General features: G+C 44.0%; 1 protein-coding gene across 1 annotated transcript in view; it reads right to left on the bottom strand.

Moving 5' to 3' along the window:
- The window catches only part of LOC144761501 (trypsin I-P1-like), an 82,699-nt gene that overhangs the window by 23,580 nt on the left and 35,246 nt on the right, over positions 1–23,873 (bottom strand). Inside the window, exon 5 of the mRNA XM_078646830.1 lies at positions 18,494–18,630. Within this exon, the coding sequence (XP_078502956.1) occupies positions 18,494–18,630 (137 nt within the window). The remainder of the gene's footprint in view (positions 1–18,493; positions 18,631–23,873) is intronic.

The raw sequence follows: 23,873 nt of genomic DNA on the forward strand, positions 1-23,873 counted from the left end.
CACTATTCCAATGTGCAGAGCCTATTGGGAATATAGGAACTACACTACATGAAATGAAATGAAATGAAAAATTGCACTTATATAGCGCGTAACTACCCGGAGGCCTCGCAGCGCTTTAACCGATTGCTGGTGGCGGACTAAGGGTAGATTACCACGCCACTGCGTACAAGTGGGTCTTTAAAGCCTTTCGGAAAGACATACGGTCCTTACTCTCTCGGAGGGACAGGGGGAGGGAGTTCCACAATTTAGTTGACGAATGGGAAAAGGAGCGACCACCCCACCGGGCCTTGGAGACTTTGGTGATGGTAGCTAGATGTAAGGAACCGGAGCGCAGAGCTCTGGTCGGGGCATGAGGTACTGCTATAGAGTGTAAAATTGCAGGGCCGGAGCGGTGAAAAGATTTAAACACAACACACATAGCTTTAAACTGCACTCTGGCTGCTACAGGGAGCCAATGAAGTTCCCTCAAGGCTTTCTTGGCTGACTGCCAGCGGGGAATGTTATATAGCAGTCGAGCAGCACAGTTTTGTGTGACTTGGAGCCTGTGGGTCACTGCTGCCGGAGCACCCAAGTAAAGGGCATTCCCATAATCCAGGCGAGAGAGGATCAGGGCCTGAACCAAGATCCTCCTAGCCTGGAATGGGAGCAGAGGTAGCACCTTGCGAAGCATCTTCATCAGCCCGATGCAAGTGGAGGCGGTTTTGGTAGCCTGGACTGAGAAGTCAAGCGCTTTATCCAACCAAACACCCAAGCTCTTAAGGGGGGTTTGGGAGGAGGAGGCGTGCCAAGACAAGGGGGCCAGGTGGAGATTAAGGAGGACGGAGAAGGGTTACCCAACAACATGATGTCAGTTTTCTCTCCGTTCAACTTAAGATAGGAGGATTGCATCCACCTAGCCACCGCCTCCAGACAGGGACCTAGGGTGGAAGACGATCCCTCCGGGTGGTCAAGAGAGACCACCAGTTGGGTATCGTCTGCGTAGGTTACAATACGTACACCAAAGGGTTGGACTATCCCTTCCAGAGGTTCCATGTAGGCATTAAAAAGAGTGGGGCTCAGGGAGGAGCCCTGAGGCACCCCACAACTCAGTGGGTGCTTGGGGGAGACTAATTCACCCTCGAAGACCTGGAAAAACCGTTCATCAAGGAAGGAGGCTAACCACTCCAGGGCCGCGCCCGACACGCCCAAGCCACTCATTCGATGTAATAATGTGGCATGGTTGACCGTGTCGAACGCGGCACTGAGGTCCAGTAGTATAATGGCGGCCTTTCCTCCCCGGTCTAGCACCGCTCTGGCTTCTTCTGTCACTGCCAGAAGAGCAGTCTCAGTTCCGTGCTGAGGACGGAACCCAGTCTGAGATGCCCGGAGCAGACTATTGGATTCTAAATAGTCAACTAAGATGGTATTTACGTGCCTTTCCAGAAGTTTACTCAACCAGGGCAACAATGAGATGGGACGATAATTGGCCAAGTTGTTCTGGTCCAATGTAGGCTTTTTCAATATAGCTTTCACCACCGCACACTTCCATGAAGATGGCACAGTTTTAGAGGAAATGGAGGTGTTAAGGGGGTATACACCCGTTACAACGCATCTTTTACTCCGCACTACCATTACAACGCGACTTTTACTCCGCATACCATTACAACGCATTGCGCTGGGGGGCGCTCTAGGATAGGGAATAAGTATAATTTACTATCCAACACCTTCCCTAGGGTCCACGGGGACTGGAGTTAGAATAGTAAATTATACTTACCACTATCCAGCACCCCAAAGCGCTATGCGTTGTAATGGTATGCGTTGTAAAAGTCGCGTTGTAACGGTATGCGGAGTAAAAGTATGCGGAGTAACATGGTACATCCGTTAAGGGCATCCAGGACCACTGGACAGATGACCTCCCTGGCTTTCATAAGGATTTGAGGAGGTGCTTGGTCACTAGGCGAGCCAGAGGTGGTTTTACGGATTAACCTATCTAATGTGCAAGGATCAAGGAGAGGAATTTTATCAAGTACACAGGGAACAAAATGGTCGGGGGCTGCAGGGATGGGATCAGCACTACCCCTGGAGAAAGAGGAATAAATAGTCTGAATTTTCTGGGAGAAAAAAATGGCCAAATCCAAATGGCCAAAATGGCGCCCAGCGTTTGGTAAGGTGATAATTTAACGCTAGATACTAGAGTAACTCAGTCGTGCTTTTCACACAGACCCCTTTTTTCCCGTAAAATACTCCAATAGACGTCTGGAGTGGGGTAAAGGATAAAATATCCGCTTTAAACTGAGTAGGACGAAAAATCCTATGTATTAGTTTTTAGTTTGTTCAATGTTGAAGGATACAGTGTTCCAAAATATTGTGCACCTAATCTTTGTTTCCTTGAAAACTTGCTCTGCAAAACTTTCATTAAACAATGCCGGATAACGGCGACAATAACGCAACCAGTGGGGCTGTAGTAAATGCAACCCAGCCGGGTGTAGACGTTACAGGGTTTAATGAAGAAGACGATGATGCTATAATCATCCCGGAAAACTTAAGTAAAACCATAGCTATAAAACTTATAGAAAATGGTCTATCACCCAGAGGTGGTAAAGTTATATTTCTCATAGAGGCACATGAATATTGGCAGACAGAGGTATTCTTTTCATAGATTATCTTTCCACGAGCAAATCCAACAACACATATGTTCCACTACTACAAAGAAGAGGAACCTCCAGCGGAATACGTTCCTTTCGAGAACGTTAAAATTCCACTAACTTACCAAGAGCATCAGCTCTGGTTTAAAGGCGCCCTACAACATCAAAATAACATTACCAGGCTCGGTCCACTAGGTAGACCAGGAGCCACATGACCGGTATTAGCCAGCTATACACCACATCCTGCCATTGGAACAATGACAGGTCCTGAACTATTAGCTCAACTAAAACAGCTGATTAAAATACACAGGCAGTTGGTTCAATATGTCATGAGGACTCAGTCCAACCAGCTATAAGAATTCCACAGCACATCCCTTATCAAGGGAACACAAACAAAATTACACCACAGACTATACAGTCAGTCATTGGTAAATTGCCCGCAAAACGAGAACAAATTCCGTTCTGGTTAGCACAAAAAATTACTCAAATAGAGGCAGTATTCCTTGATAGTACACCTCATGAGAAACACAGGATTCTGACAATCTGTTTACCAATGGGGATTGCACCACACGTAGAGGACTGCCACACTTGGGGTTCAGTCCTTGCTTCAATCTACACAAAAACACACGGTGTCCCGTCAATGGCGGTAATACCATACGTTCTAAGACAGATTCAAAATGAATACGCTTCAGAACCGGCTTTGAATCTGGTTATGAAATTACTGATGGATTTCAAACAGGTCTCGGCTATACTATTAGCCAACATTAAAGGTGAAGCAGCATCAGTGGCAACTCGCCAAAAACTGAAAGAAACAGATATTACTGAGCAACCATATGAGCTTGCCAGAATTATTGAAAAATCCTAAGAAGAACAAGGTAGAGATAGTTTGGGTGGGAAACCATTAAAACCCCAACTAACTGAAAATCCTGGAATTTTTTTTATTAAAAATAACCTTACTATTCCTAAAAAGAAGTGGGAAATAACTAAACAGACACTTCCTAAAGAGAAGCCTTCCCAGTCCAGAGGAAGGTCTCCTCAGCAGGAACCCTCCGAAAAAAGGTACAACCTTAGAAATAGGGAAAATTTGAGAAAACCTGATAGATATCAAGATAAAGATACACGTTCCTCTCGTACCTTTCAGACTTCCTCGCAGAAATCCGAAAGAAGAGGACGTTAGAACAAAAAGAAGAACGAGTGAAGTCCAAAGATGAACAGCACGTTCCAAAAAATAAGAAAAGCCGATGACCAAAAAAGAAGGTAGCAAGTCTAAAGATCAGACATGCTGAGGATCTTGAGCAGTACAAAAGGGGGTGGTGATGGACGGAGCATCTGAACCAATCAAACACTCACACCCAGTCAAAAGATCTGGGTTTGATCCATCACCGTTCTTTAGCCCACTCTGCCACCCCAGTTCAGACATGGCTATATGCAAATCAGTCTGACCCTGTGCCTCATGGGAACAGTCCAGGCCGAACTGCCAAGCCATGCCTTCCCTGGACCGGAAACAAGCTTCCGAGGACCGGTTTCTTGCATTAGAGCCGTCTTCAGCCCGGCTTGCTTGAATCCAGTGGCAAAGTGAGCAAGGGACTCACGTCTGAGCATACCCTGCCACACTTATGGCGGCCAAAAGCAGTACAAAAGGGGGTGGTGATGGACGGAGCATCTGAACCAATCAAACACTCCCATCCAGTCAAAAGATATGGGTTTGATCCATCACCGTTCTTTAGCCCACTCTGCCACCCCAGTTCAGACATGGTTATATGCAAATCAGTCTGACCCTGTGCCTCATGGGAACAGTCCAGCCCGAACTGCCACGCCATGCCTTCCCTGGACCAGAAACAAGCTTCCGAGGACCGGTTTCTGGCATTACAGCCATCTTCAGCCCGGCTTGCTTGAATCCAGTGGCAAAGTGAGCAAGGGACTCACGTCTGAGCATACCCTGCCACACTTATGGCGGCCAAAAGCAGTACAAAAGGGGGTGGTGATTGACGGAGCATCTGAACCAATCAAACACTCACACCCAGTCAGAAGATCTGGGTTTGATCCATCACCGTTCTTTAGCCCACTCTGCCACCCCAGTTCAGACATGGCTATATGCAAATCAGTCTGACCCTGTGCCTCATGGGAACAGTCCAGCCCGAACTGCCAAGCCATGCCTTCCCTGGACCGGAAACAAGCTTCCGAGGACCGGTTTCTGGCATTACAGCCGTCTTCAGCCCGGCTTGCTTGAATCCAGTGGCAAAGTGAGCAAGGGACTCACGTCTGAGCATACCCTGCCACACTTATGGCGGCCAAAAGCAGTACAAAAGGGGGTGGTGATGGACGGAGCATCTGAACCAATCAAACACTCACACCCAGTCAAAAGATCTGGGTTTGATCCATCACCGTTCTTTAGCCCACTCTGCCACCCCAGTTCAGACATGGTTATATGCAAATCAGTCTGACCCTGTGCCTCATGGGAACAGTCCAGCCCGAACTGCCAAGCCATGCCTTCCCTGGACCGGAAACAAGCTTCCGAGGACCGGTTTCTGGCATTACAGCCGTCTTCAGCCCGGCTTGCTTGAATCCAGTGGCAAAGTGAGCCAGGGACTCACGTCTGAGCATACCCTGCCACACTTATGGCGGCCAAAAGCAGTACAAAAGGGGGTGGTGATGGACGGAGCATCTGAACCAATCAAACACTCATACCCAGTCAAAAGATCTGGGTTTGATCCATCACCGTTCTTTAGCCCACTCTGCCACCCCGGTTCAGACATGGCTATATGCAAATCAGTCTGACCCTGTGCCTCATGGGAACAGTCCAGCCCGAACTGCCAAGCCATGCCTTCCCTGGACCAGAAACAAGCTTCCGAGGACCGGTTTCTGGCATTACAGCCGTCTTCAGCCCGGCTTGCTTGAATCCAGTGGCAAAGTGAGCAAGGGACTCACGTCTGAGCATACCCTGCCACACTTATGGCGGCCAAAAGCAGTACAAAAGGGGGTGGTGATTGACGGAGCATCTGAACCAATCAAACACTCACACCCAGTCAGAAGATCTGGGTTTGATCCATCACCGTTCTTTAGCCCACTCTGCCACCCCAGTTTAGACATGGCTATATGCAAATCAGTCTGACCCTGTGCCTCATGAGAACAGTCCAGCCTGAACTGCCAAGCCATGCCTTCCCTGGACCGGAAACAAGCTTCCGAGGACCGGTTTCTGGCATTACAGCCGTCTTCAGCCCGGCTTGCTTGAATCCAGTGGCAAAGTGAGCAAGGGACTCACGTCTGAGCATACCCTGCCACACTTATGGCGGCCAAAAGCAGTACAAAAGGGGGTGGTGATGGATGGAGCATCTGAACCAATCAAACACTCACACCCAGTCAAAAGATCTGGGTTTGATCCATCACCGTTCTTTAGCCCACTCTGCCACCCCAGTTCAGACATGGCTATATGCAAATCAGTCTGACCCTGTGCCTCATGGGAACAGTCCAGCCCGAACTGTCAAGCCATGCCTTCCCTGGACCGGAAACAAGCTTCCGAGGACCGGTTTCTGGCATTACAGCCGTCTTCAGCCCGGCTTGCTTGAATCCAGTGGCAAAGTGAGCAAGGGACTCACGTCTGAGCATACCCTGACACACTTATGGCGGCCAAAAGCAGTACAAAAGGGGGTGGTGATGGACGGAGCATCTGAACCAATCAAACACTCACACCCAGTCAAAAGATCTGGGTTTGATCCATCACCGTTCTTTAGCCCACTCTGCCACCCCAGTTCAGACATGGTTATATGCAAATCAGTCCGACCCTGTGCCTCATGGGAACAGTCCAGCCGGAACTGCCAAGCCATGCCTTCCCTGGACCGGAAACAAGCTTCCGAGGACCGGTTTCTGGCATTACAGCCGTCTTCAGCCCGGCTTGCTTGAATCCAGTGGCAAAGTGAGCAAGGGACTCACGTCTGAGCATACCCTGCCACACTTATGGCGGCCAAAAGCAGTACAAAAGGGGGTGGTGATGGACGGAGCATCTGAACCAATCAAACACTCACACCCAGTCAAAAGATCTGGGTTTGATCCATCACCGTTCTTTAGCCCACTCTGCCACCCCAGTTCAGACATGGTTATATGCAAATCAGTCTGACCCTGTGCCTCATGGGAACAGTCCAGCCGGAACTGCCAAGCCATGCCTTCCCTGGACCGGAAACAAGCTTCCGAGGACCGGTTTCTGGCATTACAGCCGTCTTCAGCCCGGCTTGCTTGAATCCAGTGGCAAAGTGAGCAAGGGACTCACGTCTGAGCATACCCTGCCACACATATGGCGGACAAAAGCAGTACAAAAGGGGGTGGTGATGGACGGAGCATCTGAACCAATCAAACACTCACACCCAGTCAAAAGATCTGGGTTTGATCCATCACCGTTCTTTAGCCCACTCTGCCACCCCAGTTCAGACATGGCTATATGCAAATCAGTCTGACCCTGTGCCTCATGGGAACAGTCCAGCCCGAACTGCCAAGCCATGCCTTCCCTGGACTGGATCGTGAGGACACAACTCAAGAACGGGGAGTGGGCCCAAACAATGCTAGAAAGCGCAGCAGAGGTAACCATAGCTCGCAAGATCCTGAAGGATCATCTGAAGACAGTGGACTTGAATTAAAGTATCCAAGTTGAAACTGCAGATACCAGGATTAGTGTACCCCATAAGTTATATGAAGTAACACTCCGGATGGAGGGGGACAAACCAAGAAAAATTAGAGCACTCTTTTGGGAGAAGCTCTCTAAGGGTTATGACATCCTACTAGCTGAACAAGAGTGGCCACCTGAATTTGTCAGGGAATGCCCACATGGCGAAGATATCATTATGCCAGCCTTCTCAAATCACATTCCAATTCATAAAAAATACACAAATGCTAGGAAATGGTCTGTAGCCCAGGCCCCGGCAATATACAAACATCATGTAGGATATGATGAGGATTACCCTCACCATAAAATCCACTTGAAAACTCAACCAACAATGCAAAGGCAATATCCTGTAAAACAGGAAGCTAAAAACAGGTCTGGGAGATTTTAAATCAACTTGAATACCAAGGGGTGATTGAAACATGCACCTCATCAATGAACAATCCTTTGTTTCCTGTCTCCAAACCAGACAATTCATATCATCTAGTTTTGGATTACAGACATCTAAACTCTTGTTGCAAAACATTTGCAGTACAAAACACACATAGTCAGCACTGATGAATAACACTGTGCGCAAAAAATATAAAACTACATTAGATATCTCAAATGGTTTCTTTTGTCAAAACATTGCACCAGAAAGCAGGTATTTGACCGCTCTCTCCATAATGGGGGCACAGAGACAATGTTGCTGTCTCCCCCAGGGATTCAAGAATAGTCCAGGGTTATTTTCCGCCAGAGTAACAGAGTTACTGCAAATGTATGATGATGAGGCATTATCTTATGTCGATGAGATCAATCTTACTGATGATGATTTGGACGTACACTTGAAAAGAGTGAACACCATAATACTTGGGTTTGCTTCTGAAGGGTATAAATTCAATTTCAAGAAATCACGAATTTCCCATCTCAATGTCCTATTTTTAGGCTACGAGTTGTCAAGTGAAGTCAAAAGCCTGGCAGCTAACTTTCTAGAGAAATGTGCGCTGCTCCAACCTCCAAAAACACTGATAAACTTACAGTCAATTCTAGGTTTCCTTAATTTTGGAAGAACTTATGTTCTAAACTACGCAGAAAGGGTTAAACCTCTCTGCGAACTAATCAAACCTGATTTCAAACCTACTAATTGGACACAAAACCACACAGAAATTTTGCGTTCAGTGCAAACAGACACGTTAGCAAAAACACAGTTAGAAACACGCGACAACGTGCGTAACCTAGTGATCTGAATCATCCCAGGGAGATGCGGATTCACATACCTAACCTCTAACGAAGGTGAAACTGTACCAATAGCATACAAGTCACACTTGTACACACAAGCTGAAATGAAATTCACTTCAACAGAAAAGATACTGACAGCGGTTCAGACTGCTGTAGCAAAAGAAAGAGCCCTCTCACAGGGTAAACGCATAAAAATTGTTACACCTGTACCTGCCTTAGAGGCAGTGACAAAGGCAAGCATTCCAAATGCTAAAGCTTTACATCCGAGATGGATACAATGGGTTAATTCTCTTGCTGCAACAGACGTTGAATACATTTTTGACCCATACTTGAAGACACAAGAATTTCTACAATACGAATTAGAATGTCCTCTGCCAACTGAACGCGAAGGTAAATTCAGACCTTTGGTCACTGAAAACTCAATCACTCGGAGACTGTCCAGCTCAGCGAGCTGAACTACAGGCATTCAAGATGGCGCTTGAGAATACCGATCGCGAATTCCCCACACTGATAGTGTGCGATTCGGATTACTGCATCCAATCTTACAATGAATACTTGCAGAACTGGGTTCAGAATGGCTTCAAAGATGCTAAAGGTGGAACAATTAAGCATAAACTGCTATGGGAACAAGTAGTTCTTTTGCAAAAAGAACTACAAAAGACTCACGTGATTCAAACACTGAGTCATCAGCGTGATGGCGTTCACGTTGAAGGGAATTCATTGGCTGACGAAGCCGCAAAGTCAGCTGTGCAAACGGCTTCCGTAGCTGCAATCACTCGTTTAAACACTAAAATAGACAGCGAAATAATGCAAGCTGTCACTGCTTCAGTAAACGACAGTGGTAAAAGGCTTTCCAGTGAAGTACTCATATATAACTGATGCAAACAATGTTTCTTTTGCTCAAATCCCTGAAGTGGGGTATAGGGCAATCCCAAACATGGAACATAGGTTAGGACTAATCTCAGCAGCACATGAAGGGCTCGCCTCTGCACACGCAGGAGTTTCAGCCACATTATCATTGTTAAAACAGAGATACTGGTGGCCGCGCATGAGGAAACAAACTAGAAACTATGTTCTAGAATGTGAAATCTGCCAAAAAATGAAAGTTTCTACAGTGAAATAACCTGCGCAGACGCCCCTTCTAATTTCAGATAAACCATTAGCTTGCGTTTACCTGGACCACTGTGGTCCCTTACAGAGGGATGGTAACTATAAATATATCATGGGCACAGTGGATTCCTGCACAAGATTCATTTGGATTCATGTGGATGTGGCCCCAGCGTTCGGCTGACGCCAGAACTGTTATAAAAGATTTGCGAGTCTTTCGGCACATACGCAATCGGCACGCTACATTCTGACCAGGGTCCTGCGTTTAGCTCTCGAGCTTACAAGGAGGCCATGGCCAGCTTGGGCGTTGCATTGCAGTTTTCGAGTCCCTTCCATCCTGAGGGAAATGCGGTAGTGGAAAGAAAAAACCGTGTCATAAAGCAATCTATAACAGCTAGGGTATTAGGTTCGGGTGACGGGTGGGTCAAACATCTAAATAGTGTCCAAAGAAGTCTTAATAATCTGCCAAGAAATTCTCTGGGGGTAATCACTCCATATGAATTATTATTTGGTACTAGAATGGTTATCCACGGGATGTATGACGGTACAACGCATGGTATTACCACGCGTACCATTACAACGCAGGTTTTACAACGCAAGTCAACGCAAGTCGTTACAACGACTTGCGTTGGGGGGGCGCTGGATAGTGAATAGTTTAATTCACTATTCCAACTCCAGTCCCCGTGGATAGTAGGGAAGGTGTTGGATAGTAAATTAAACTATTCCCTATCCTAGAGCGCCCCCAGCGCAATTTGTTGTAACGAATTGCGTTTAAAAGTTGCGTGGTAATGGTACCACATTGTAAAAGTTTTGTGGTAAAGGATGTTCCCCTTATCCAGGACCTTGATTGTCACACTTCAGTGGTGGAACAGAAAGCCTTTGATATCAAAGACCGTGTGGCTGTTTTACAGGACTTAAGTGAAACAAGAAGAAGTCTGAGTAACACAACACAAAGCCCAACGACCACTGAAGAAAAACCACCTGTCCCAGAAAGACCTTTCTGGATTCCAAAGATTGGGGATCTAGTCAGGGAAAAGATAGCGGTGAAGAAGGAATTTGGGCCTTCTTATAGAAAAGCAGTAGCTGTCATAGCAATTCTTGGAACAAGATCAGTGTTACTACCGGCGCTTGCTGGTAAAAGGGAGAACAGAACAGTATCAATTGACCTGGTAAAATCACATCATGTGGCCGATAATAAGTAGTAGCCCAGTGGACTCCCAAGAAGTAGCAGACAACCGAATCTGGCTACTATTCAAGAGGTTCATACTGAAAGACTTATCACCTTTGATAAACCTACAGTGAGAAAAGAAGGACTAAGCAACAAAGCTATGGAACTCGTCCCTCTTGATACCCAAATAACAGTTTGTCAAGAAACTCCAGTCTACAATGATGTAGCATCTGACTATACAAACATGTCAAAGGAGAAAGCAACTCCAGTGATTTCAAAGAATCCGGATGCAATACCAACAATTGACAGAACTGCCTCTGGCTATTTTATCAACTTTGATAACTTTTCTGAGGATCCCAGTGAACCTGAAACAATGCCAGTTAATAAAACTTTCAAAGAAAAAATAACAAAACTCTTTCATCAACTTGAGAAAACATATCTGGTTTCACCATGGGTTGAATTTTGGATAGGACTGGGTGTACTTTTTTACTACTATGGCTCATTCTGGTTTTAAGTTTGGGACGAATGATAGATGGAAAATACAGTACAATGGACACAGCAAGTAAGAACATCAACTTACTCCTGCAACCTTACAAATCATCTCATCATGAGCGAAGAGACCTGTCATCAGTGAGCATCACAGCCGTTCCTATACCTTGTGGTATAGCATGGGACTCAACTGACTATGACATTTTGGGCCCGGTGGAACTGTTGAAAATTCCACACCAGTTCAAGGTTTCTTTAAGTGATTTTGTTTCATCAAGCACCTTTTCAGATTATTGGGACTTTGAAACTGTTAATAATATGATGTCAGACTTAGAAATGCCAGCAACATTTCAAAAACATGAACACTTAGAAGGTTCAACAAGTTATGAAGAACTGTATTGTTATAATCATTTTGGTCACCGGTATTTGCACAAATCTGTAAATCCTACAAATGTTTTTACTTATAATCAATGGGAACATTGTACAACGCCTCCAAAAGGCAGCTCTAAAACATTTTATGAGAAATTTCCATACTTTACAGGTTTTAATGTGACAAATCCAGAAACGTTTTATTTTAAAAATATAAATAGGACAGGAATGAAAACCATGTTGACCAATACTAAACACATTTATTCTTCAAACTTTTATGCTCAGCTCTCTACATTAGGTTTTAACTTTTGGAAAGACAACATTGAGACAAAAACTGTCTGGGGCACAAAAGAATGGCAGGTGCAGGGTTTAGAAGCCTTGTTCAGAGCCGGCATTATACCAGAACAAATTATATTTTTGAATGACACTATTCAACACACATCATGTCTTGGCTTAGCTAAGATAAAAGATTTTAACAAACCATCCATACAAAAAGCCACACCTGACAGAAATAGCACTGCAGATGAGGAGGTAGACGTAAAACAGATTTTAAAACACAACAGAACCAATCCTGATTGGAAACAATGGTTAAACTGGCCAATAGACACGAATAGCTGTCAAGATAGATTCATGAACAAAACAGAAGGGTTCAAATTGAATAGGCCAGACCCAAGGTACTCCCAGAGACAACATCTAGGGATAGTCACCACATACAATGTTGGAAACTATGCCTTGATTGGCTACAGACATCCACACTCCCAGAAATTAAACAACAATTGACTTTACTTAAGGAAGGCGTTGACTTGCGAGACTTCTTACTCGGGCCTCGCAAAACAATGACGAAAACGTTTCAACGCAAATGGAAACTGCAGAAAAAATACGAGAAATTGATCGTATTAATTTAGAGAAAGCACTCTCTGTAGTGGACAATAGGTTAACGACTCCGTCCTCCAGAATTTATTCTTTGGACAGCATTGTATCATCTGCCATTGACATAATAGAACAAGATTTGCTAATGTTACAACATGGCCAGTCTCAATTGCGTTCTATAATGCTACTAGGCTGACGTTGCAAAATCTCCGTTCAGGCTATGTGCCATGGCGTCTAATCAATACCACGTCATTGTTTACTGTCCTTAACCTTACCGATAAACAAATCTCTTTGGCACAAAGAGGAGCAGACTATACGTGCTGAGCATTGAAAAACTGGGAAGATTACCATTGACAATTTCTGAGAAACCTGTCACTGAATGGCTAATACATGGTACCATCTCAATACCAGTGATGATTTTCCAATTTCAGTATTGTCTACAGCACATACCAGCAGGCCTGTATGAAAGGTTGGGTAAAGGATACATTAAGTCAACCTGGAATTTACCATATACACACAAATGCTGGAGTGGGGGAAAGGAGGTATTTCTTAGTACAAAAAACTGTAAAAACTCACTAAGCGGTACACTTTTCCCTAAAGGTATTAATTTACATGGAGCCTGCGAAGGTTCTTTAAATAACCTTTCTTGCCACATGCACGGTACTCCAGCGGCCGTGATAGAACCTGTTTTTAGGCAGCTTTCCAATGGGAGCTATGTTATGCTTAACGATCACAGCTGTTGTGGCATGTTGCCAGGAAGAGCCTATCTGGTTAGTGTGTCAGCCAGGGTCACTTGTTGTATGCCAGTATTGTATCCAAAGACTACTACAGACAGGGAGGCGGCGTTATGGCCTTCACTGAATATCTCTTCTATACGAATTAATACTTTAAGCAGAATGAAAACCATTCTTTTACAAAAAAATCTGTGCCACTGACCTCGTCTAGAGAAATGTATGATCTGCAAGTTGCAAGGACTTCTGTAGAGATACATGCCTTATTATCAATAAACTGCCCAGTACATTTCGCAGAAATGTTAGGTCAAATCTTAAGCATGTCTGATACCAGTGGCAGCGCACATGTATTTAAGACGATCTTTTCGGGACTGTTAACACCATTCGAAGTAGTCCTCGGCATTTTTCTTTGTTTGACGGTCTGCCTCTCATTTTGGGACTCGTAGCAGGAATTCTATTTTTATTTCTCCTGCTCTGATATGGCAAGTCCAGGCAACAACAATACCCAGACTACCATGGAACAAGCTCTCCCTGCCATGCGGTATCGTGACAGAATTACACAGATTCTTGGCTTGGCTCGTTTAAGAGATCTGAATACCACTTCGTTCCTTTCATTCAGACCAATCTGGCAAGATTGCATCTTACCTGTTCTACGATGCCTGCTTTGCTGAGAAGAATGCGTGTTAGACATCTGTCTTACACTTCCATCAGCACTGCCAACGGATGTTGACGCTTTGCTAGGTCCGGTAACGACTCATGCATCGTGTTGCCCCCAACAGCTGCCAATCCTGATGACGGCATTCATTGAGATCTCACCAGCAAATTCAGCTCTTGGTGAGGAACGTGGAACAACAGGCACAAAGGTACCATCAACATTGAACATTGCTAATGCGACTGGCGCTGACGGCGATGCTTCACATCTTTGCACATTTGATCTACTTGATGAAGTAGTTCCACTTTCACCAACTATGAAAGACAGTTTCTTTGCCAGCTTAGATGATTTGATGTTTTCTCCCGACACGAGAATAACTTTTGAAAGTGCACATAGCGTTCCATGAACTCTGAAATTCGGCCTTCGGTTTTTCAAAACAAACTCTCTAACTTGGGAACTCTATGTTTCTACAATCTACATTTGAAAACGTTTTTCTTCATCCCAGAATAAACCCTTTTTACTTGGCACAAAGTAATCTGCTTAAGGTAGAACTATTCTTAGAGAACAAGAGATTCATTTGATACTTCCTATAGACAAATATTTGGCATTAACTTTAACTGTTTATATATTATGCTATGGAATGGTCTCGACTTTTTTTTCTGTAAACTTAGAGCCATTTCATGACTGTCAATTCATGTTTCATTTAGAATAACATTTTTTCACAAATACTTATGTAGGTTTATAAACCATGTTTAATGCATTTTATGTATTTTGAGTGGGATTATGAACACATGCTTTAGTTATGTTTTTTATGACATAATACGTGGAGTGGGTGTTGTTTAGCGTTTTAGGACCCTAGTGTACTTTTACCGATTCATGCCCTTATATAGGTATAAAATATCATATCCTTATATAGGCATAGAAACCATAACAAAGCTCAAGTAGTCCTAATATGGCTTGGCTTCTTCCACCAGTTCCGAAAATCTACAACGATTTCTTGGAAAAACCCACTTTCAGCAGTCAGGGACTTCCCCCTGCATGAATATTAAGTTATCCAAGAAATCATGGAGTTTTCAGAAAAGTAAGTCTCTGGTGACGTTATTATGTCCAATTTTACATCAAACTCGGCACGTTCAAGGTATAAATATGCCCACACTTGTCCAAACAAACACACGGTGGTTTGGAGCAGTTCGATTATCTACTTGCCTGACGTGCCCTTCTGCAGCAAGTGCCGAAGGAAGCCGACCGTTCAGCTGACGCACTGAGAGACGCTGTACTTTCTCCTTCCGAGAAATCCAGCTCCAGTGTTTCCAGGCTACCCTTGCGGGTTGCTGGGAAATCGAGTCCTGAGAGAGCGATACAAGACCTCCTACATTCTAAAACCAAGGTACGGAGCTGATTAGACCCTAAGAAAATTCTTGGAATAGATTTTTGGCAAATAATACTAAAACTAGGCTACACCTCACTTACTTTTTCCCTTGTACTAGACTTAGGTTAGGTACACCGGGGTAGACGTATTTTAGAAGCACCAGTTGAGTACTTTTAGTCGTTATTTATCACTGTTTGTATTTTATGCATTTTAGGTATCTTATGGCTTAGAAACCATATCATGCTTTTACAGTACTATCTTATAATACTCTTCATATTATATGCTCTGTACTTTACAGCAAGTATTACGATTGAAGCAGTACATTTCTTATGCTTGAGCAAGAAGACTATTCAATAAATACCCTTTTATTGAAAACGCCCGTCTCTCTATTTCTCTGCACCTCTGGTGAAAGGAAGCATGCACGATTGACTAAGTGAAATAACTATCTATTGTTGTCGCGACTCTAGAGATATATTTCTTATTCTTGGGGAACAAAGTTGTCATGTTTTAAGCGGTTGTCAGAAACGGATCCCTTCTTGTTTATTTGAGAAAGTTTCTAGTGACCTCTGAGCTAGCTGGCACACACACAATTAAGTTTAGTATATATTCGGTAGAGACCTAGTTGACTTCACTCCTACGTCTAAACTACAGGATACACTATTCCAATGCGCAGAGCCTATTGGGAATATAGGAACTACACTATAATTTATTTCTTCATCAGTGTTATGACATACTTATAGGACTCATGTAGGTAAATCTAACCCTCACATACCATAAGTAAGCAACAGCAAAAATTGACATGCATACATACACTGCAAGGGACACAGTGAAGAGATGCCATGGTAAAGAATAAATCCCATAGTTTTTAAACACATTGATAAATGTATCATTCACCATAAAATAGAAAAAGAGTGTAGATGGCAAAAGTTAAAAACGAAATTCACAATTGAATTTGGATATAAATGCTCTAAAAAAATTTGAACATTGTGTGAAATATGTGTGATAATAAATACACACTCCTATATGAGATTATAGTGAACACTCATGGTATGTAAGAAATGGGAATAAGAAAGAGACAAAGAAGCATCTAATAATATAAATATGGGAATTATGTTGAGATGAGACAATGAGAAATTGCAAAGAATGCAGTTCAGGGTGGTAAATGTCCTATATTAATGGTCTTAATGCATAACGCATCCTTTGGTCAGTCCCTGAAGGGGGCATCAATAATCACTAATGCCTTTATTTCAAGAATTCATTCACAGTGCAATGGTGGAGACAACGTGTGTAGGAAGTGGATATTATAGGAACCAGTAATAACTTTTTTGCTTATTAAATTTCCCTTAACCGGATTTTTTTTGCTTGTTTTGTTCAGTGATCAGATGATAATCCTTATTTTTTGCAGTGCTTTTCTCAAATTAGCTTTATATCCTCTGATATCCTAAAGCTTACTTTAATGATTGTAATGCCGATGTGCTGACCAGTTTTCTATTAAGATGGAAACAGTATTGACTATTCTCGTCTTTCACACTAGCAAGCGGCATCTAGAGATTTGTGAAAGTGGTGGACCATAAATATCCACTCGCGTGCCAGATACAGAGCAAAGCGTGTGAGCCCAACCTCATCCAGAGAGGGCAGCAATGGTTCTATCCCCAAGAACAAATGTAAATTGATGCAAATAATGCATTCTAATGCACTTTTAAAATCAAACACATTTTGTAAAAAGCCGTAGGCTCTGAAGTCACAGTCATGAAATATCCCACTAAAATGCAAGTCTGACCCTTCTCATCAATAACCTCAAGAAAAGTTTGAAATGATGGTAGCAAAATGGGGAATTCCTCAGAGTAATTTCACTAAAATATGTCTGTGGCCCATCATGTGTCATATAATTTTTCTTCACCTCTTCATTTCACTTCCATTCATTTTTCTGCCTTGCATGTTTATCATCTCATGCTATAGAGGCCCGTAGTTCACCAATCATTACCACCACCTCACTAATGCTAAGCAGCAGTATACTCTGAATGCCCCAAAACTGGCCCTGCACAGTCAATCACACTATAAATATGATGCATGCACTATCTGCTTGAGAGTTGCTGGGAGCAGAATGAAGCTTCACTCCTAGTGCAGAGCTCTAGTGCATCCGAACTCCAAACAAGTCTTAACCTTTTGACATGTGTGGTCTTTCATTGAACCACTACTGGAAGCTGGGAACTGGCCTAAAGAATGTCTATGATTTGAACACTAAAACAATAAATAAAAAGCCAGAAACAAGTACAGATCAAATAAATATACAAACTGTGGAATACTTAATTTAATTCACAAACAATACATTCATGAACATCAGCATTTTCATTTTAATGGGAAACTTGGAGCTTTTAGAAAATGTGTTTTATTTCTAAAAGACAAGATGCTGGGCTCTACCATGTCAGTGTCATACATGCTCTATTTTTGTTGGCACAAACCAGTATTGCTTCAGTTGAGGTCTCCAATAGTCATTACTAGATTCCATTTGCGGTACGTTCACTGCCCCCAATGATTAGGATAATGATACCAACTTAATGTTTAGCTTCTAATTATGTATTTTTTCACATTAACACAACATTTTAAAGTTTTTAATTTTCGACCTTTGCCTTTAGTATGTATGTATATATATATATATATTCACTGAAAAAATCATAGGTTTCACACACGTTATAGTTACAAATTAGCATTTAAAAAACCTTTGAAATTCACTGAAAAAACCATAGGTTTCACACACGTTATAGTTAAAAATTAGCATTTAAAAAACATTAAAAATGCACTGAAAAACCATAGGTTTCACACATGTTATAGTTAGCTGGACATTTCACTCATACAAAACCATTGAAATTCCCCGTTATAGTTAACTATAACTCGCGCGCCCGCAATGCACTGCTGATGACGTCACATATTACATCACTCATGACATGGTCAGTGACATCACTCATGACATCACTCATGACATTTCAAATGACACTGCTCTACAGAACCTGCATAACTGTAATGGCTCCCCTGGATTGATGACCCAATCCACAGATAGGTCTTCTCTGTCACTCCAACAGTCTGGAGCTGAGGAGCAAAGCACTGAACAATTTCTCACCTTGAGAGTGACGGGGACAATTTGAGGATTGCCACTAATCACATACCTTCCTAGGCAAGCCTTCCTCACTACAATTTCTAGCATGAAGTTCTATAGTGCAGGCATGAGCTGAGTCTACTGTTATTTTTACCTGGCAGGAGTCCTGTTGACCGCGCATAAATCCGGCACACATCATGTTGCTCGTGTAGACAGCTGGATAAGACTTCTTACATCGTGCATTGGAAATAATTGGCAGATTCAGGCATTGGAGAACATCAGCAGGCTTTGCTGAAATGAGAAGGCAACATTTATTTATTTATTTAGTTGGAGCTGAAGCATTTCTTGGATAAAAACTTGTAATAGCAATAAAGTAGTACCTAAGTGTTTATTCAGTGATTTGATTTGAGAGGAATATTAATACCTTATTTTTTTACATGGCATTTCATATGCAGTTTTGCTGTTTCTAGACAGGTTTTACTATTGTATATTTTATCTGTACTCAATTTAGCGACTCCTGAAGGATGAAAGGCTGAGTTATCTCTATCAAGATTCAAACCAATGACCTCCCATTCACACAAGATGATACCACTGGTGTTGCAAATAGGTTCCAGCCTTTAGTCTGCCAGGAGTTTTTGCTTTTTTGGTCACCCGGTTTTTGGACCTTTACTTTGGGTAAGTTTCTCTAGCTGAGTCTCACCCACTGTAACTTCCTGGTAAATGGACTGAGCATGTTACTACTAGTGTCCATCATTTAAGACAAGGCCAATGAAGAACATCCAGGTTCAGGGGCACTGGGCTAATCACATGTGAGCGTGTGTGCACACGAGTCTGCAAACTTGTTTTAGACGATTGTCTTGCGCAGCCCAGTAATTGCACACAAGTTGCCTGGTGCAGAAGGAACCCTGCCAGGATAGATGCACACCTATGGTAGGCCTTATAATTTAGTGAGCATGCATAGATAGATCAGTAGGTTTTACTTGAAAATCCGTAATGTCACTGTATTATACACATAGTTGAAATCTTCCTTAAAGTGTAGTTTCACTCCACTTGGGCCTACCCAGTCCAGCGAAGTATCGAACTCGGATGAAATATGAATGTCAAATTGGAATATACTGGTTCCCAATAACTTGCATATACATTTTATTGGTCATAAAGGATTGTCATATTTCTCTGGATCAGTTCAGATTCAAATTCCAGGCCTCTAGTCCCAATGCTGGGCCTAAGTAATTACTCTGCTCACCAGCAGAGGGAACAAAGGCCTCCCTACCCAAAGGAAGAAATTATCAGGGATTGACTTAGATGCAGATTTTATTCCCCACTGTAGGAAAGTAGGATCTACTTCTTACGGTTACTCCCACCTTTTGCTTGATGTGACACTGTTTTTGACTAGTCTGACTGGGATCCTGATAAACAGGATCACAGTCTATCTGCTTTCTCCTTAAACTGTTATGTTATGTACTTAGGTACACTCCAAACTGGATACTGTTGTACCCTTGTCAGTCCCTAGTATATGGTGCCCATGTACCCAGGGCATAGGTACCCCAGTGGTCTCCCATGGGATGCAGCATGTATTCTGCCACACATGAGAGACCATGCAAAATGGAACTACAGGCCTGCCATTGCAGCTGGTGTAAGTTGGTGCATGCACCACTTACTAAAGATATAGGTTTACTATATCTAAGGGTCACTGCACGTGAAACCTATAATCACCCCTATAGCAGGCCTTTACAATCCTGAAGACAGGGTGCTTGGTTCTAAGTGAGAGTCTGCCCCTGCATGAGCAGGACACCCCTGCAGCCCATGGAGTCCATTCTCCCTGGTTGTCAGTGAAACAGCTATACACTAGCAAAGAGGAGCATTATGCGACCGCATGATGACCAACTCTAAAACGGCTGAAACAAATCCTATTGTGTTTGGTGTCAAACATGTTGGAATCATACCCCCACACCGGTAATCAGTGTGGGAGGTATGATTCCACCCATCGGGAGTGACCCAAGCTCGAGCAGGGGAAGGCAGGACAATAGGCATCCTGTCACAGGGAGGTGTGACCACCTCCCAGACAGGATTTAGTGTATTGGGGCTGAGGGGGTGGGGGCACTTGCCAGCACCTGAAAGTCTGCATGAGGGGCACATTTGGTGTCCCTGTGCATAGTCCAGTTCAAACCAGTCATGGTAGGCGTCGGCTCCTGCTCTGGCATGAAACTGGACAAAGGATATGAGAGTAACCTCCCCTCTGACCAGACTCTTCGCTGATGGGTCCCCTGAATCTTTCCAACTCTTTCCTGTGGGTACTTAAGGGCTTACCTGGCTGTAGGTCATTAGATTCGTCATGGACAATGTTCAAACTTGAAACCCCTGCACCGTAACACTGCTGAGAGTTCTGCTGTTCCAAAGCTCCTACAGACTCCAAAGGGTCCAGCAACACAGGAAGTAGATTCCTATGTCCCTCCAAGCTTCAGCTGCCCTCTCACTCAGTTTGAGGTCAGAATCCCTCATGGGGGCTGCAATACCCGAACCCTAGTGCACCGAGTACTTTTGCAAGGGCAAGTGCTTGTTGGCAATTCTGCCACAAGTGCATTGGGCTCCGAGTAGCCCCAGCCTCTGGCAACGTCTCCTACAATGATCTTCATCAAACCTCACAATTCGCGCTCCATGACCTGTTGTTTTGTAAAGCTGCTAGAGGTCCTCTCGCGAATCCTGTGCCTCCGGCCTGTGGGTCCATTTGAGAGTCAATGTTGCATTTCTTGGGCTCCCCTGCTTGCTTGGGCCTGACCTGACTCCACTGCCTTTGGTGAATCCCCTGACCCTTGCTGGTCTGAACTGTGCTCTTCTTTGATCTCCTGCGTGGGTTGCCTTTGCCAAGGCTTGTGGTGTTCCCGCCAGACAGCGACACCTCAGCACTTGACATCCATTGTGGGGCACCCCGAATCCAGCTCCAGGTCATCCTCGACATTGGCTGATCCTGGCAGCTGCAGAGTCAAGGGCACAGTCAACCAGCCTGAAGCACCCGACATCAGTGGGCATTCGTCTACCGAGCCCCTGGTCACTCTCAAGTGACCTAGACTCTGTCCCCTCTGATTTCAGGTGCTCTTCAACAAGAATCCACATTTGACACTTTTCTCCCTTCCAGCAGCGGTACTTTCTCGAAGTCCTCCATTGGGTTCGACAGCGGTTTCCGACGCCACTTCAGCCATATGCACCCAGCTTCCCTAGGATAGGTAGCTTGTTACTTCGGTATCCACGGGTGGGGTGGGGTGGCTCTCCAACCTTCTGTCCTTCATGGGGTTTCTTCAAAGTGGGAAAGGTCCTTAAACTTTAAAATTCCAACCGCAACTTTCACATAGACTTGTTCGGAGCACGCGGTAGTGTTCTAACACTGCACACGTACACAGTGGGGTCCCTATCTACTCACCTGTCTTCATTCAAGTCGTGGTTCTTATACCCCTTTCTTAGTATATGGTTTGGTCCCCCCGTGGGGCCCACTGTGTATTAGTGCTATATACTGTTATTTCTTTGCTGAAGTATTGTGTGCTTAGTGTCTATCTCCGTGTAGGAGATACTGTAAAGTACTAGAGAGTGTTATGTAATAAATTCATATTTTTATAACTACTGTGTGGTTCTCTTTTCATTTAATCTATAGTATAAGATTGCATTCTGGTAAAACAAGCTGTTTTACACTCCTTCAAGTTTAAGCCTGAAGGCTGCTCTCTAAAGCTACCACATGGATAGCTTTCTAAAGTTGTCTGAGACCTCTCAAATCACTATAAGGGTTGTTTGGCCTGGGGCAAGGTGCCTTCTTTAATTAGTGGACATCATATACCAGACCAACTTCTCATATTGGTGGGCAGAGGTAGAGATTCAAGCCCGCACTGTTTTACCTGATAACACTTTGTATTGATTAACTGAAAAACCACTAGACCTAGGTATATACAATACAAGCTTAGAATAGTATGTTCTACAGACTTTGGGGTTGGGTAAGTCAAGGGTCTAGCACACCCTTTCTCCAACCTAGGAGAGTTTAGCTCCCACTACGTTAGGTAGGTGCAACACCACACCGCATTTAGTATATCTGCTAAAGGAGATACCAGTGGCTGTCTGCCTTCTGGATACAGGGAACTTTCATTCCAGGAATTGAAAGCACTGTCTGCCTCTAGTGGGTTAAAGACAGGGAGGAGTGCCAACACTCAACACCTGGTAGAGGTGTTACAGTTAAATGACCTAAGGAAAACTCCTGGGTCAGATGAACAGGACAGAGTGGGTGGGACAGGGAATGAGGATAGGCCACAATGGGACACCCCCCATGACCTAGAATGTAATCCTGACCGGGGGAACCTGATGGTTCCCACCTGGATAACTCAGATATTCAAGACGACAGGGAAGAAGGCCCTGAGGGTCACCTCTTCACTCCTCCTGGAAGAGTGCAGAGTTTACCAAGGAGAAATAGATCTCCCTCTGCCGAGTCTGATCACTCAGGATAGTCTATAGGGACCTCTGTATCTATCAAGAGGGACGACTCTTTAGATTGGGAGTACCAACTTCTTGAACTTGAGAAAGCCAGGCGTAGGCTCAGGAAAGAGCAGTTGGCCCTTGAGAATGAGTCCCTAAAAGTCCAGCAAGCTAGAAAAAGGTTGGGACTAGAGTTCCCCGGTGGCAGCAACAGAGTCCCTAGAGTTAACGAACATTCCTTTAATATTAGAAACCTGAGCAAGATTATCCCTCCCTACCATATTGGGGATGACATCCACAAATGGATAACTGCTTTAGAGAGGGCCTGTAAATTACAGAGGGTCCCTCAAGAGTAGTGGGTGGTTATCTTGTGGCTCTCCTTTGCTGACAAAAGTAGAGATACGCTCCTCACTGTTAGAAAAGAGGATGCTGACAATTACTCAGTTTTGAAGAGTGCTCTTATTGATGGGTTTGGCGTAACCACTGAACGGGACAGGACACCCAGAAGGCACAGAATCAGGATTGGGTAGCCTTTGTGGATAGTGCTATTAAGGCTCTGGAAGGCTGGTTGCTTGGCAGTAAAGTACGTGATTTTGATTGTATAAGATGAATATGAGGGAGCAGATCCTTAATAATTGCATCAGTACCTGGTGGATTGTGATCTTACTACTCCCCAAGAATTGGGAAAGAAGGCAGATAAGTGGGTCAGGACCAGGGTGAAGCAGAAAACCCAGAACTCTGGTGCTGACCATGAAGAAACAAGATTCTAAAACTCAAGATAAGGGTGGGGACAGGGTAAAGACAAAAAAAGAGTCTTCATCAGGGCCCCAAAAACTGCATCCGGGGAGTCACAATCCAAAAAGGGAAAAGGCAAAAAGAAACCTTGGTGCTCTCTCTGTAAACAAAAGACCCATTGGACAAGAGATGCTGATTGCCCAAAAGCCAAGGAAAATCCTCCTACCACCACTGCCCCTAAGGTAACTGCTCCCCCTAGCACAAGTACATGTGGTGATAAAGGGAACAAGGGATTAGTAGGGTTAACCTTGGGCCCTGAGATGGGTTCTGGCCTAGTCAGAACTCCAGCT

Source organism: Lissotriton helveticus, chromosome 6 (assembly GCF_964261635.1).
Source record: "Lissotriton helveticus chromosome 6, aLisHel1.1, whole genome shotgun sequence".
Taxonomy (NCBI): domain Eukaryota; kingdom Metazoa; phylum Chordata; class Amphibia; order Caudata; family Salamandridae; genus Lissotriton; species Lissotriton helveticus.